This window comes from Neomonachus schauinslandi, chromosome 5 (assembly GCF_002201575.2).
Source record: "Neomonachus schauinslandi chromosome 5, ASM220157v2, whole genome shotgun sequence".
Taxonomy (NCBI): domain Eukaryota; kingdom Metazoa; phylum Chordata; class Mammalia; order Carnivora; family Phocidae; genus Neomonachus; species Neomonachus schauinslandi.
In genome coordinates, this window is record NC_058407.1 from 140296505 (window position 1) to 140310285 (window position 13781).

Consider the following 13781-nt stretch of genomic DNA (forward strand, 5'->3'; position numbering starts at 1 on the left):
TCTAGGCCCAACAGGGTGCCTGAACTCATGACCCCAAGATCAAGAGTCGCAAGCTCTACCAGCTGAACCAGCCCGGTGCCCCAGCATCCAGCACTTCTAACCGATAAACCCAAGGCCCAACTTCTTGTTGAACACCTAGTGACACTATAGGACTTATCAGACAAGGGGCGCTAAATGCACATTACATTTCATTCCGCAGTCGAATCACTTCCTGGATATTCGACACTGGCAGTAACACAGTACGAGCATTAGAAACAGCGCCCCCTGTAAAATCCATCCATGGATAAAACACAATTTTACATGCTCATTCACCACTGTAGTGGACATGTGTCGTCAACCAAGAGAGCTGTGCAGGGGTCTGCTGTCTTATCTGGGACGTCTCTGGTTAGTGTCCTTGAGGTGATGAGTCTACTACCTGACTAACAGATTTCCCCATTTCCAGACAGATGCCGTTCTTTCGACTGGGGGTGTCGTGCGGCTGGAACACGGATGGCAACTTACCCGGCTGTTGGCAGACTCATACATATCCCCCTCCACTTTCTTAGCGTAGGCCACCAGGTTCTCCATGCGGCGATCCTTCAGGGCTGCCGGGTCAGGGGTTGGAAAGATGGCTTGGACGCTGCAAGGACAAAATGTTCTGTCAACAGACTTTTGAGACACCATCAGTGTCTTGCTAGTTTATACATGATGACATGGAGAGAGAGAAATGAGACCATCTACTTATGGGGGGCAACATACTGCTGAGAGAAATGCCAAATCTCTCTTGCCCAGTATGCGAACACACAAATGAAATCACTTTCTGGAAACAATACTGACCTGTCAATTTATCTATATGTCAAACACACCAATATTTTGCTATTTATAGAATGTGCTAGGTCATCTCAAGAATAATACAATTTCAAACTCCTAATTTTTTAATATTTATTTATTTGAGAAAGAGAGAGAGAGAGGGTGTGAGCGGGGGGGGGGGGGGGGGCAGAGGGAGAGAATCTTAAGCAGGCTCCCCACTGAGCATCGGGTTCGATGCAGGGCTTGATCCCTTGACCCTGAGATCATGACCTGAGCCAAAATCAGGAGTTGGACACTTAACTGACTGAGCCACCCAGGTGCCCCTGGAACTCCTAATCTTTAAACTATTTATCATAAATAGTTTTCACTAAAAAGATGAAAGAAAAAAACACTCCAAGGGAATTAAGCTCATCTAATTTCCCCTTCAATTTAACGTAGTAGCTCGAAAAAGTTAACTGTTTACTTCCTGTCTGTTAACATACTGTATGTGGTGCTATCCTGCCCTCTATTCACCAGGCCCCAATTCCCCCAGCTCTCAGGGGCCTCCACGATTATAATCTTCAGCTATAAAACAAGGCAAAGCTTTTGAGCTAACACCAGCTCCCTGCTGCATGTCAGAGCTCAGAGGACAGGAGATCTGGCCACACTAGAAATACTGACCTCTGTGACATGGATGACAGTTCATATCCCCTGCAGGGCAGAGCCATGGACGCTCTGACACTACCCCCCAACTGGGATTCTCTGGCCTGCCAGCAGTGGCTGTGGCTCCCTAAACAAGCGTGTGACCCTCTTCAGCTGCTAGGGCACTGTCACCTGAGACCCAGGGGACCACTCAGGAATTAAATCAGACATCAGTGAAACTACAAAACTGTCACACTGCTGTCAGCCACAAAATGTTTCCAGCATATGTGAATAAAGGTGAGGCAGGCACGTACAGTTTATGCACTAGATGGCTCCGTAGGTCCTGAGTGACGTGTTCGTGCCACCCTTTCCGAACGCCGGTGCTGGAAGGAGGGGCCGCTGTAGGTATAGTGCTGAGGGTCCCAATGTTTGCAGGGCTCGAGCCATCATTTATCAGTGGGCTAGGGGAAGAACAAGAATACTCATTACACCTACAGAAGTGATGCAAATGCGCTTCATTTAATGAGGTTTTTCAACCACACTTGACTTTTAAAAACTCAGGACAGCCAAGTGACGAATATACAACAAAACCAAAACTGTGTTTAATTTATTATCTGCTCTATGGTTATACTACTACTACTAATAATAATAATTTTAAAAAAGCACCCCCCTCCATACCATCTTCGCTGTCACACATTTAAGAAACTATCACAGTTTCGTGATTCCCAACCCACTTTCATGTGCGACCATCACTCAGATAGGAGCTGATTCAAACACGGGTCTTACTTTGTGGCCCCAAGGGAAGTTGGAAGAGCTGATTCTGAAATCAAGTTTGGTGGCTGCTGATCTGTTGTTATTCCTCCTGCTGGAATGTTCATTGGGTTATTTCCTTTAAAGATAGAAAGAAATCAACCAAGTCCTAAATTATAATATACACTTCAAAGTACTGATAACGTAAACAAGTCACCACATAAGTGATTCTTAGAAGTTATAATAACAGCCACCATGGCAGGAACTCTGCAAGCTGTATTTTCAATAATTGTAATCAACTTGTACAAATTCAGTTGTAAGACTCCTTCTCACTGCATTTTGTAACCAAAATCAAGCATTTCTGTGGAGGTTATCTGGTATCGTAAGTGGACACTGTGGCTATGCAAAAAAGGACAAATGATCTACTTGTAAGCTTCAGACTTTTATTCTGGCTTCATTAATATCATGCCCTAAACAACTAAACTGACCTGTCACAAAGATTTGTGTCACCTTTTCATATCAGAAAATAAAATCATAGAAATTACTTGCAAGTGAAAACATCTGTGTATTCATTTTATTTTTTAATTTTTTTAAAAAAAATTTTAAATTAACATATTATGTATTATTTGTTTCAGGGGCAGAGTATTCATTTTAAAGTAAGAAAAAGCTGAGACTCAGAGAGGTTAACAGTCTTGTCCCAAATTATACCCTCAAACAGGAGTAAGAGTCCACCTTACAACTCAGGTCTGAGGGCTCCAACCCAGTTGCAAGGCCACTAGAAGTTAGATACACATTAGGGCGGTTTTGTCCAAAAACCAATGAATGAGACGTTCTTAATTCGTCAATCTTAAAAGGGTCCTTTTTAAGGTTAAAATACGTACTTTATTAGGAAAACAACCAAACTAGCACAACCACCTTGACTTCACTTGACTGCCTGCTTGGCTCACTTTAAGAGCACTGTGTCAATTTAAAAGAAAAACGTTAAAAACACAATATGCAGAGATGGCAGAAACTATGGAGATGTGTGAGCGAATGAGCAAACCCTGGCTAATGACAAGCTCAGATGAGAGCAGGAAGCCCCGTGCCTGGGACAAGGCTGAGGCAGGAGGCATGTGCGGAGACTCCTTGCTAGGCCGCTCCTGTCTGGGCTGCTCGCCTCCAGCTGTGGCTTAGCCCGTGGCCAAGACATGCCAGGAACTGGCGGGCCACCTACGAGTTCTCCAGCAGAGCAGTGGTCTACAAGTGGGACAGTCATAATTCTAACTTGTGAGATTCCACATTCTGAGTCATGTGAAATGCCCCTTCTGAAAACTGTCCAGACAGGAGCGGCAGAGCGATCTCATGTTGGTTCCTTTATAAACGCTTCTCTTCTCAAACCTGTAACATCTTCCTTGAACGGACACGGTAGCCTTTTCCTGGAAGTTCTTTACTTCAAGCACTTAAAAGTTATCTTCATCATAATTTATATATATATTAATTTGAATTTAAAGTAAAAACAGTAATGGTAAACCGCCCTGGGTTCCAGAAAGACTTGTCATTTCCACTGCTGCATTGGACAAACAAGTTCTCAAGCGTTCCTTCACCTACCCAGGGGGTTGAGAGTCCTCATCTGCTGGTGAGTCTGAGGCTGTGCTGGTTGCTGGCCGGGAACCTGAGGCTGCAGCTGCGTCTGGGGCTGGTTCAGGTAGGGGAGTCCAAGAGCAGCATACGCACGCTGCATGGAGCTGGGGTCTATGGGATTTGGGTTACTTAAAGACGCGGCATTCTGCTGGCCTGTGCCAACAGAACCAATTGTGTTCTGAATCCCACTAGCTGGAGACCCCAGGATGGCTAAAACAACAAACAGACAGACAAACGAGAAAGTTAAGTAAAAGGGAGAAGCCCACAAATGACTGACAAGCTACTGAGAAGCCAGTACAATTTCATCAGCAAACTATCTACGTATGTCATAAGGCAACAGAACAAGGCTACTGAGAATGGAGCTGCGCAGAGAAAAGGGGCCTGAGCTAGTCACCTATTCTGCACAGCAGCGCTTGAGGAGCAAAAACCTGAAGGAAATTCAAGCTTTCATCTTACAACCAACAGATCACAAAATCAGAGCTCACTTAATGAAAATTATGTATGAAATCTAGAGACTCAACTCTGTTTCAGGGGAGTGGCACACACGTGACAACAGAAAGTGTTCTGATTTGGGGGAGCAACTGCCATCACTGACATGAACTAAAGGGGCCCCCCTTTGGCTGCCACTTTCCCTGGGGTCCTTCACTGCTCACCTGCACAGGTACAGAGGATTAAAGAAGGGGTAGAGGTGACACCTAGTTGGTCAGTTTTGTTACTTATTAATATGTCTAGGACTTTAATCTTTCTAATGACAAAATTTTAATTCCTCAAAACTTAGTATGTACAATGGCATTAACACCAAACCTTTCTTTCCTACAGTTTCCTATGCAGGAAGGCCCCATGCCAAGCCATCTGGCTATCTAAAGCTGCTCAAGAAATACTGTACCTGACTGACTGATCTAGCTAAAATTAATGGATGGAACGAGGCTTGGAGATTCTGCATGGATTTTCATTTATCCAGGCATCACCTCAGTACCACTGAGATTCAGGAACTGGCACAGCCTCACGAAGCCATCCACGTCCACTACCCGGCCTACTGATGGCTTGCAGGGCACTCCCCCCTGGTACTCCACCATCTACTGGGGCCAATCCCAAAAGACCGAAGGAAAATCTGGAGCAACATAAAGAACCCCATTCCCAAGGACTTCAAACTTAACAGAGATGACCCCAAATCTGCATCTCCTTGGTCACTTCAAGTTCAATCCATCCCTCTGTCCAACCATCCAAATGTCCTCATTTGGTGAGCACGTATCATAAGGCAAAAGCTTTATGTCCTACTATTTATTCTTATTCTTAAGATAAGATTCTTAAGATAAGATTCTTTCCAACTTCCCCAAATTTTAGAGTCATGTTATGAACAGTAGCTTATAAAACTGATACTATAACATATGATCTTTGACACATTAAGCACTATCACAAAACTTTCCTTTCATATTCCGACAATTACGTGTAACGATAATATTCTCACATTCAACCATGCAACTATAACATAAACAACTCACATACTTAGAGTATTTTAATTAAAGCTAAAGGTGTAAAAAAAAAAATCTTGGTAATTACACATTCCATACTATTAACTTTTCTAATAAGGATATTCAGATCTCAAACTCATTAACGCTCATTAGACACAATTACACACACCAAGCACCTCATTATTATAAATGAAAAGCAATTCCCAAGCTACCCTTTATGACAAGTGTGTAGCTTAAATCATGTATGATATCTTTAAAAGTATTTTCTCTAATAGTTAATACTCCCCCCTCCCCAACCTAAACTTTCAACATGTGCCCACCATATTCCTAAAACTGACAGACCAGATTTTCTAAAAGAATTCTGATGTTAGGGGCGCCTGGTTGCTCAGTTGGTTGAGCGTCAGAATCTTGAACCTCAGCTCAGGTCTTGATCTCAGGGTCATGAGTTCAAGGCCTGCACTGGGCTCCACACTGGGCATGGAGCCTACTTAAAAAACAAAACAAAACACAACACTCTGATGTTAAAAAGAAAGCAATAATGGTAGGATGGTTTATTTTTCTATCACCTACTGGGGTTTAAGAAAGAACAGACCCAGACTACATTTGCTACACACAGTGATGAATTGTGGAGAGGAATTTAAAGAAAGAAGGTGTCTAGGTAGCCTTCTGTTTCAGGGTGAAGAAATAACAACTTTTCCTACTATATTCCACTTTCATCCACCCAGCCCCAAATGCCATCCTTTCCATCAAAATGCCCCACCTTAGGGTGAATGCCACTCCCAAGCCAAAGGCCATTTATGGGGAAGCCAGAGCCTCCATGGAAGCTGCTGACACAGTCACTGTATTTGTATTTGTGTTAAAAGCATTTAATTCCTACATATAAACATTATGGTGTTTTTTAATTAAAATAACAAAACAACACATTATCCACCAGGAGACAAGTAAGCATTTGGTATTTGACAATCCTAACAATTCAGAGGCACAGAAAACAAAGCACAAAAAAGTAAAAAAGGTCTCTGACATTTAAGCATGGTCCAATTTGAGTCCAAATGACAAATGCTAGTTTTGGGCGACACAAATACCTCAGGGTAAGGGAATGCAGACGTTTACTATAGGAGTGATGACTGGTTGAAAGAGGAGTCATCAGGTAAAAGGAAACTCTGTTTAAACTCTGTTCTGCGGGCCCAAGACACTACCATGTCTCCTACAAGTTTTCCTCATCTGCTGGGTGGCAATAAGGCCTCCTGCCATTCCTACAATGCCTACTGGGCCTCTGCTTCTCTCTGGGCCTTTTCCACCTCACACGCTCACTCACTCAGTCCACAGGTGGAGTGCATGCGGACTGTGTGGGGGCGCTCCGAGAGGTTCCAGGATGGGAGCACAAAGTCTGCACTCGGGGCACAGGGGCGGGTGGGAGACAGAACGCATTAACCTAATAATCCCCTAAGTCACAGCAGCTCCAGACCCTGGAAGGAGAAAACCATGCTCATCCCATCATCCCTGTATACTCCCTGAAGGCAGGACCAGCAAGGGGCTCCAGTCTGCAGGCCGAGCACGGTGCCGAGCACACAGCCCGGAAAGCCCCTGCGGAGTTCAGGGAGCTGTGGCAGGTGGCAGAGCGACTGGCCTTCCCAGGGCCCTCCCGGCATGCAGCACCGCAGGCCTTGGGGTTGAACAAAATCAAGGAGTGCTAAAGGCAGCAACGCTCATTTATCTGACATCACTGAGAACAACGCCTTCTGCATTCCTCAGTTTTAAACATTATCGACATTTACCTCTTTAAATGTCAAAACCTCTTGTTCTTTTTCCCAGTTTTACATCTTCTTTCCTTTCTTTTTTTTTTTTTTTTAAAGATTTTATTTATTTATTTGAGACAGAGAGAATGAGAGACAGAGAGCATGAGAGGGGGGAGGGTCAGAGGGAGAAGCAGACTCCCTGGCGAGCAGGGAGCCGGATGCGGGACTTGATCCCGGGACTCCAGGATCATGACCTGAGCCAAAGGCAGTCACTTAACTGACTGAGCCACCCAGGCGCCCTCTTCTTTCCTTTCTTAGAGTTTAATGCTCTATTTCGTACCCAGTCTCTGTCCCCTCACACAGTGTCTCAATCCATCAGTGTGGCTCTCCTCCCTCCGGGTCAGTGGCATTCCCACCAGCAGCACATCTTCAAGATACCCCAACGTCTCCACCGCCTCACCACCCCCCTGCTGCAGCTAAATCGGGAGCCCGTGACCTAGGAAATAAAAGGCCAAGTTTTCTAGTGGGCTCTTTTCAGGACCCACCTGCCACTTTTCATGTCCTTCCACTGAGAGAATGGAGACTGCTCCACTAACAGGTCCCGCGTCCAGAGCACATTGCAAAAATTCAAGTCCCCAGACGTTCTCAGTAAAACTGGACTCGAGATGAAAATCCAATGAAAATGGACAAACTAAATTTCAAAGCTTTGTCAGCGCAGTGGGAGATTTACCACGAAGCAGGCAAAGCAGCTACTAAGTAGTCACCGATTTCTACTGAAAAAAGTCATGCTGGAATTAACTGAGACCTGCAGACGTCTCTGCAGAGTGGCCCCCACACCTCTGTGCCTCCCAGGTGCTGCGTGCACCATGATGGCCTTCCTTTCCAGCATCCTCTTTGGTTTTTTTTTTTACAAGCCATCTCTACACCCAACATGGGGCTCAAACTCACAAACCCAATTTCAAGAGTCACATGTTCTACCAACGGAGGGGACCCAGTGCCCCTCCAGCATCTTCCTGCGCACGGTGCAGGGCAGACAAGAAAGAACACCTAAGCCCCAGGGCTGGACCTCCAGCACAGCCACCACTGAGCAAGAACACACAAGCGTGCAACAGGTTTTCTTCAGAAGCCAAACAACTCAGGAGGGGCAACACTGTGGGACGCAGAAGAGCAAGGCAAAAGCTACGTTGATGAAATACATCACCACTGACTGCTGGATATTTAAATTAGGGGCAGACAAGCCTACAGCTCTACCCCTACAGCCATTCAAGTTCCACTGCAACCTCTGCTCCGCATCCCAGGCACAGGCCGTCAGAAGAGGCACCTGAGAGTCTCTGAAGGGCTCTCAGGTGGAACAAGGACCTGTTCAACAAACCCTTACTGAGCACCGGAGCAGGCTGCTCCATGAGCAGAAGCTCTAAGGAGGTAGATCTGGACTCACGTCATGAAGGTAGGCACTTCACAATCACAGGTGCTTAAAATCGGGACAGCCAGACCAGGTAGTAAGGGTCAAGCCCATGGAAGTATTCAAGTGCCGGACCAGAGGACTACTGACTCAGACACTCCCCATCGTCATGCTGCGGGGCTCAGCCCGCATCTAAGACGGCTGTGGGCACTGACTGCGTTTGGTCTCAGGAGGAGGCTGATCCCACGGCACTGATTTTGACCGTTCTTGTGGGATTCTGAGCTGGGAAACCCATGATTTCCCCAGAGTGACTCGAAACGTCTCAAGAGCTTGGGACAAACACACAGCCCTTCAAGGCATTCTCTAGGGCTGTGCATCTCAGCTGTTACTGTGCATACTGATCACCTAGGACTTCTGAGATGGGGCTTGACTTTCTGCATTTCTGCCTGTGTAGCCTGGTAGCAAGAACCCCATTGATGAGGCAACAGGGGTTCACATAGGGAATTAGGTCTTGTGTCCACAGAGCCCTGCACACTGGAATTTTCTGGAAGTGAGATGCCAGAACTGACATTAAGTGTATACCTTGAGAAGTCCTAACTATTCAATAAAATCTGATTCTCTCTCTAAGGGAGGGATAGCTCAAGATCAGTGATAACACAATCTCAAGAAAACAAAGAAACATCGAACAAAATCTCAACACAGGCCAGAAAGGTAACCAATGGAGTGGCTTAGTTCCACAGATGATGCCAGTAGGGTCTCTCAGCAGAGACATCCACGGAGGAAGTGAGGCCGTGGAAGGTGTGAGCACTTGCAGGAAACCTGCCAGAAAAGCACGGCCTCGGCAGGCACCGGGAGTCTCCCGGCAACCCAGGGGCCCCAACCTCTCGCCACAAACACTCCCTCCCTCCCCGAATCCCCTCGCTTGCACAGGAACTTGACCGCATGCTGGTTGTGCAGACACTGTACTGTGTGGTGTCCTTCCATCATTACTGTACTGGAATGGGGTTCCATCAAGCCCCAGCCTCCAGCACACACGGGTCTTCCGGGTCCTCCCCCAGGACTCGCCTCCAGCTCGTTCCTTCCTGTGGCACGACTGTCACTTCGCTGCTGTGTACATCTTCTGACTCTGGCCCCTGACTTGAAGCTGTCGGAGGGCTGGACCCACACTTTCTCCCTGCTGCCGAACCCCCGTGGGCACACACCACCATCACAGTCTGCTTCAGGAGAAGAGGAAGAGCAGACGCTTATAGAAGCACACTGCTGGAATGTTCTCACTCACCACATCAACCTCCTGCCCTCAGAAAACCACAGAGCGAGAGAGAGCCAGAAGAGCACACTCAGGGCCGAAACCTAATTTGAAGAGTATTTAACCATTTCTTACATAAGTGCTTTCATTTCTTTTACAAAAAAGTTACCAGAACCTGGTATAAAGTTAATCTAAATATTCCCAGTGACTTGACATTATAAAATCACCCTGGTGACACCTTACATTATGACTAGTGGAAACACTGTGGTTTACCACTTCAGAGCACGCACTGGATCAACTGTCACAACATTCAGGCAGTTATAAGGATGTTGAGGAAAAAAAAAATAAATAAACCCACATATATTTCTTTTCTTTTTTAAAACAAAAACCACATAAGTGTTTCTTAAAAAGAGAAATCACCAAAGTTTAACACTGTCATGGCAACACATACTAAAAACAAAAGGTCCCAGAAAAGCCACACCCCCAAATGAGAAGTTCAGAATATAATCCTAACTTATTATTCATGGAATGAATATTTTGGCACTTAAAAAGCCTGTTACTGAAACACGTCCTAAAACGTAAGAAAATGTAACCACCACAATATACTAGTTTAAAAAAAATAGTTTCACACTAACTGTGAGGAAAAACAGGCTTATACCAACAGAACTACTCTCCCAAATACATGGTTCTGAAAGACCTAGATTCCTAGAACTTCACTTCATGTAAGAGAGGTCCTGGAAAAATGTATTAATTCCAGTTGTGGTCAAAGAAAAATTAAACTGATTTAGGAAAGTGCCTTTTCAAAGGAAACGCAGTGTGAGTCCTTCTGCAGGGAGGGACGACGACGGACCCACAAGCGGCTGCCCACTCGGGAGGGATACCCCCGGAGTCATTGGTGCAGCACCCCAGCACTCTCAGGAACAGCGTGCTTTCCGCCGTGCCCCGGGCCCCAAGGAAACGAACACAGAGACAGTTGCGCAGGCCCTCCAGGCAGCCGTGGGGTCTCGAGGCAGATAATCAAGAAGGATGAGAGCAACGAACACGCAACCACAAACAAGATGGCCCAGACAAGATGGAGGAAGATGAGCAAGACTGTGTGGTGCTGGAGGTCGCAGGGAGCAGCTCCAGCCAGAGGGGTCACACGACACCGGAGGGCACGTCCTATCTGTCCCAACTGAGGGACACACACCAAGACCACAGTTTTACCCCTGAAGTGACAGGAAAGGACTTAAAACTGGAAGAAATGCTCATCCTTTCACTGCTCTGATGCCCACGAGGGCAGGGATCCCTCAGGGAGCCACACTCAGACCTCCTGAGCAGGGGCCTTGGCTCCGCTGACCAGCTAAGGGCTACACAGATGGCTTGAAAGACAACGAAACGATGGGAATGGTCAGGATGCGGCCAGTCCTCGGGCAAACACTCTCAATCTGTGCTGAATAAATCGTTAGTTACACAAACAGGTCTGGGAACCGCCTCTGCATGGAGGAGGGCAAACCTCCCAAGTGTCTACATGTGGCATTTTATACTGACCCTGCCTGCCTGACACTTCCACAGCACAGCCCTCGCCAAACTTATTTTAGGGTAAGGCGTTTCAATTCCAAAGTAAGTGTCCCCTCTACTTCCCCGCCCCCTTGGAAGTCACTGCCATTATAGTGACGCGACATTCAATCCTCAGATACTGAGTGTCTGTCAAGACAAAGGAAGCCTCGTCACGTCCGCTCTGCAGTCACAGCGACCCTCCTCCTTTGCTCTGCTCCACTGCTGCGAATTCTGGTGTGTGTGTGTGCAGGGGTGGGGACGGATCCCAAAGTGGTCCTGTGCACACTGAGAATCCATCTCTTGCTAAGCTCAGCTTCCCCCTGGTGTCTCGGTGCAGCTCCATCTCCGTGTCTCTGCTCACCGCTAGCCTCTGGGCTCGAGATCGCTGCCCTGCTTCCTACCTCCTCTCCCGCACTCTCTTTCCAAGTAGCTGTTCTCACCTCCGAGCTTCTCTACCCCCAATGCTCACTTACTTTGTTGGTTTCGCTTGTCACTGGCATTTTTCAAAGGGAGGCAAACAGGACAGTCATGTCGTGTGCAGTTCTTCCAATGAGAGATGATTTGTCGTGAAGATGCACAATGGGCAACTATGACCAGAAAAACAACGAGATGTTATTTTTCTATCCAGATCGTCACACTTTCAATTACACCTAAATTATAATGCCAGATTCCATAAGAAAATGGTAACACGTGTAACCATACACAGTACAGGCAGTCCTCAACTTACAAACAGCATGTTTTCCAAAACGTTTGTAAGTCGACTGTTGAGAATTCTAAACACAAATTTCCCACAGAAGCAATGTCATGGATGATGGTGATTAAGGTTCGGCCCACAAAACAAAAACAAAACATAACAAAAACTATCTGACTTGAAATACTGAACAACTGGAATGAAAGTTAGGACAAATAATAATTATGTCATGTCACTACTGAAAATAAAAATTCTACATTATGTTGAAGGATGAAACCATCTCAACACCATAGTTCAAGAAATACATACAGAGAAGCAAATGAGAAGTCTGGGGAGATTCTAAAGGGGACGCCGGGCACTTTTCTAAGTACGTGAGAGGGTGACTGAACCTAGCAGTTACTCTGAGTCTTCATTTTCACTCCATACCGAGGCACTGTGATTTCTTTCTAAAGGTCTAGCATGACCCTCTTCTGCTTCTCCATCAGGATCACGGTTATGCTGGGGACTCACAAATGTCACAAAGGGAGAGAGAGGGAGGTCAAGGAGAGATTCTCCCCAAGGTCTAGGAGCACAAGTAAGAAGAGAAAGGAGGAGGATAAAGATCAAAGTATAGTTGTTAGTAAGAAACTCTTTCTTCTGTAGACCTGAGGTGTCTGCCAGAGAAGAGGGGAAAGGATTCACCCCCTTCTCAAGGAGAAGGAAGGAGGTGACAGGGATGATACGGTGCACACGGCTCCCCGTGTCACGGATGGTGGCCCAGGACAACGTCGCTGGTATCCTGAACGGCCTCAAGATGAAAGGGTGGAGGAGCAAGGCAGGGGCCCCCGGCAGTCAGAACACAGGAAAGAGCTGCAAGACAGATGTTCTAGGTTCAGGGAGGGCTGCGCGCACACGCGCCTGTGCCATCCTACCCAAAACAAAACCGTGCTCTAGACATTTATGATAAAGACAGTGCTCAAGAAGTGACAAATGTCTTCCGTGACAGAGGAAAGCGGAAGAGAACAAAGGCAGGGCACAGCCTCATCCAGCAGAAGCTCACAGAGTATTAGGAAACCAAACCACCGTTCTCCTGAGCAGGTAAGCGTGCCAGTGGCCTGTGCCTGGTTGGTGTGTGGAGGCGGAGGTTGCAGGAACCTTACTAACAAGAGAGCTCCCGAAGAATGCCGGACACATTTCATCCTAAGCCAGGCCACCAGGATTTCAGAAAACGGCACTTACCTTGACAGGCTTTCCCAGCCTGACAATGTGTCATGTGATTCAAAACATTTTTCATGGTTCGACAGTGTGGGAGAGAGCAGGCCCGAACCTCTCCGTTCGCTTGTTCTCGTCTCTGACACTTATGAGCATGAAGCAGTAGAACCAGCTGCTGCTGTATCAGTTTGCGTTTCTCAGGATCTGCAGTGGGGCCCGCTGCGATCGCCTGTGTGGGGACAATTCCCACTGAAGTTTGCATCTGAGACTAAAATAAAACAAATTAATAAAAATATTTTAATAAGCTTTCAGAGGTCCAATTCACATTCATTATTTTTCAGGTTAACGTTAAAGCGGATGGGCAATACTGGCCACAGAGAGAAGGCAGCTGGTGTGGTTCTCTTTAATTCAACAGCAATTTTAAGGAAGATCCAGAAGCACAGAAATAAACCAACTCAGAAGGCTGGTTAAAATTCACTCGTGTGTGAGGATCTCGGAGCAAGAAAATGACGCTTACTATTGAACTGTCATAACCAAACCCAGCTTATTCTACAATATACATAAGTGCAGGAGCGGCTGTGGGCTGTCTTAGCTTGAACCATACGAAACTCGTTTCCGTTAGGCCCAATGGCCACACGCTGGCAATTTCATGGTTCAACCTAATTAAAAAGACTGTCGAGGCTTGACCGATCACAACCCATTGCAAATACCCAGTGCATCAGAG

General features: G+C 46.4%; 1 protein-coding gene across 4 annotated transcripts in view; it reads right to left on the reverse strand.

Annotated features, from left to right (window-relative positions):
* Window positions 1-13781, reverse strand: part of LOC110588014 (CREB binding protein) — a 123793-nt gene that overhangs the window by 36656 nt on the left and 73356 nt on the right. For 3 of the 4 annotated variants that reach the window (XM_021698287.2, XM_021698285.2, XM_021698286.2), the window contains exons 4-9: window positions 13085-13325; window positions 11649-11762; window positions 3748-3990; window positions 2197-2299; window positions 1725-1871; window positions 502-619 (exon numbers count right to left, since the gene is read on the reverse strand). In XM_021698287.2, the coding sequence (XP_021553962.1) occupies window positions 502-619; window positions 1725-1871; window positions 2197-2299; window positions 3748-3990; window positions 11649-11762; window positions 13085-13325 (966 nt within the window). The remainder of the gene's footprint in view (window positions 1-501; window positions 620-1724; window positions 1872-2196; window positions 2300-3747; window positions 3991-11648; window positions 11763-13084; window positions 13326-13781) is intronic. The other variant, XM_044915595.1, reaches the window with a different exon arrangement.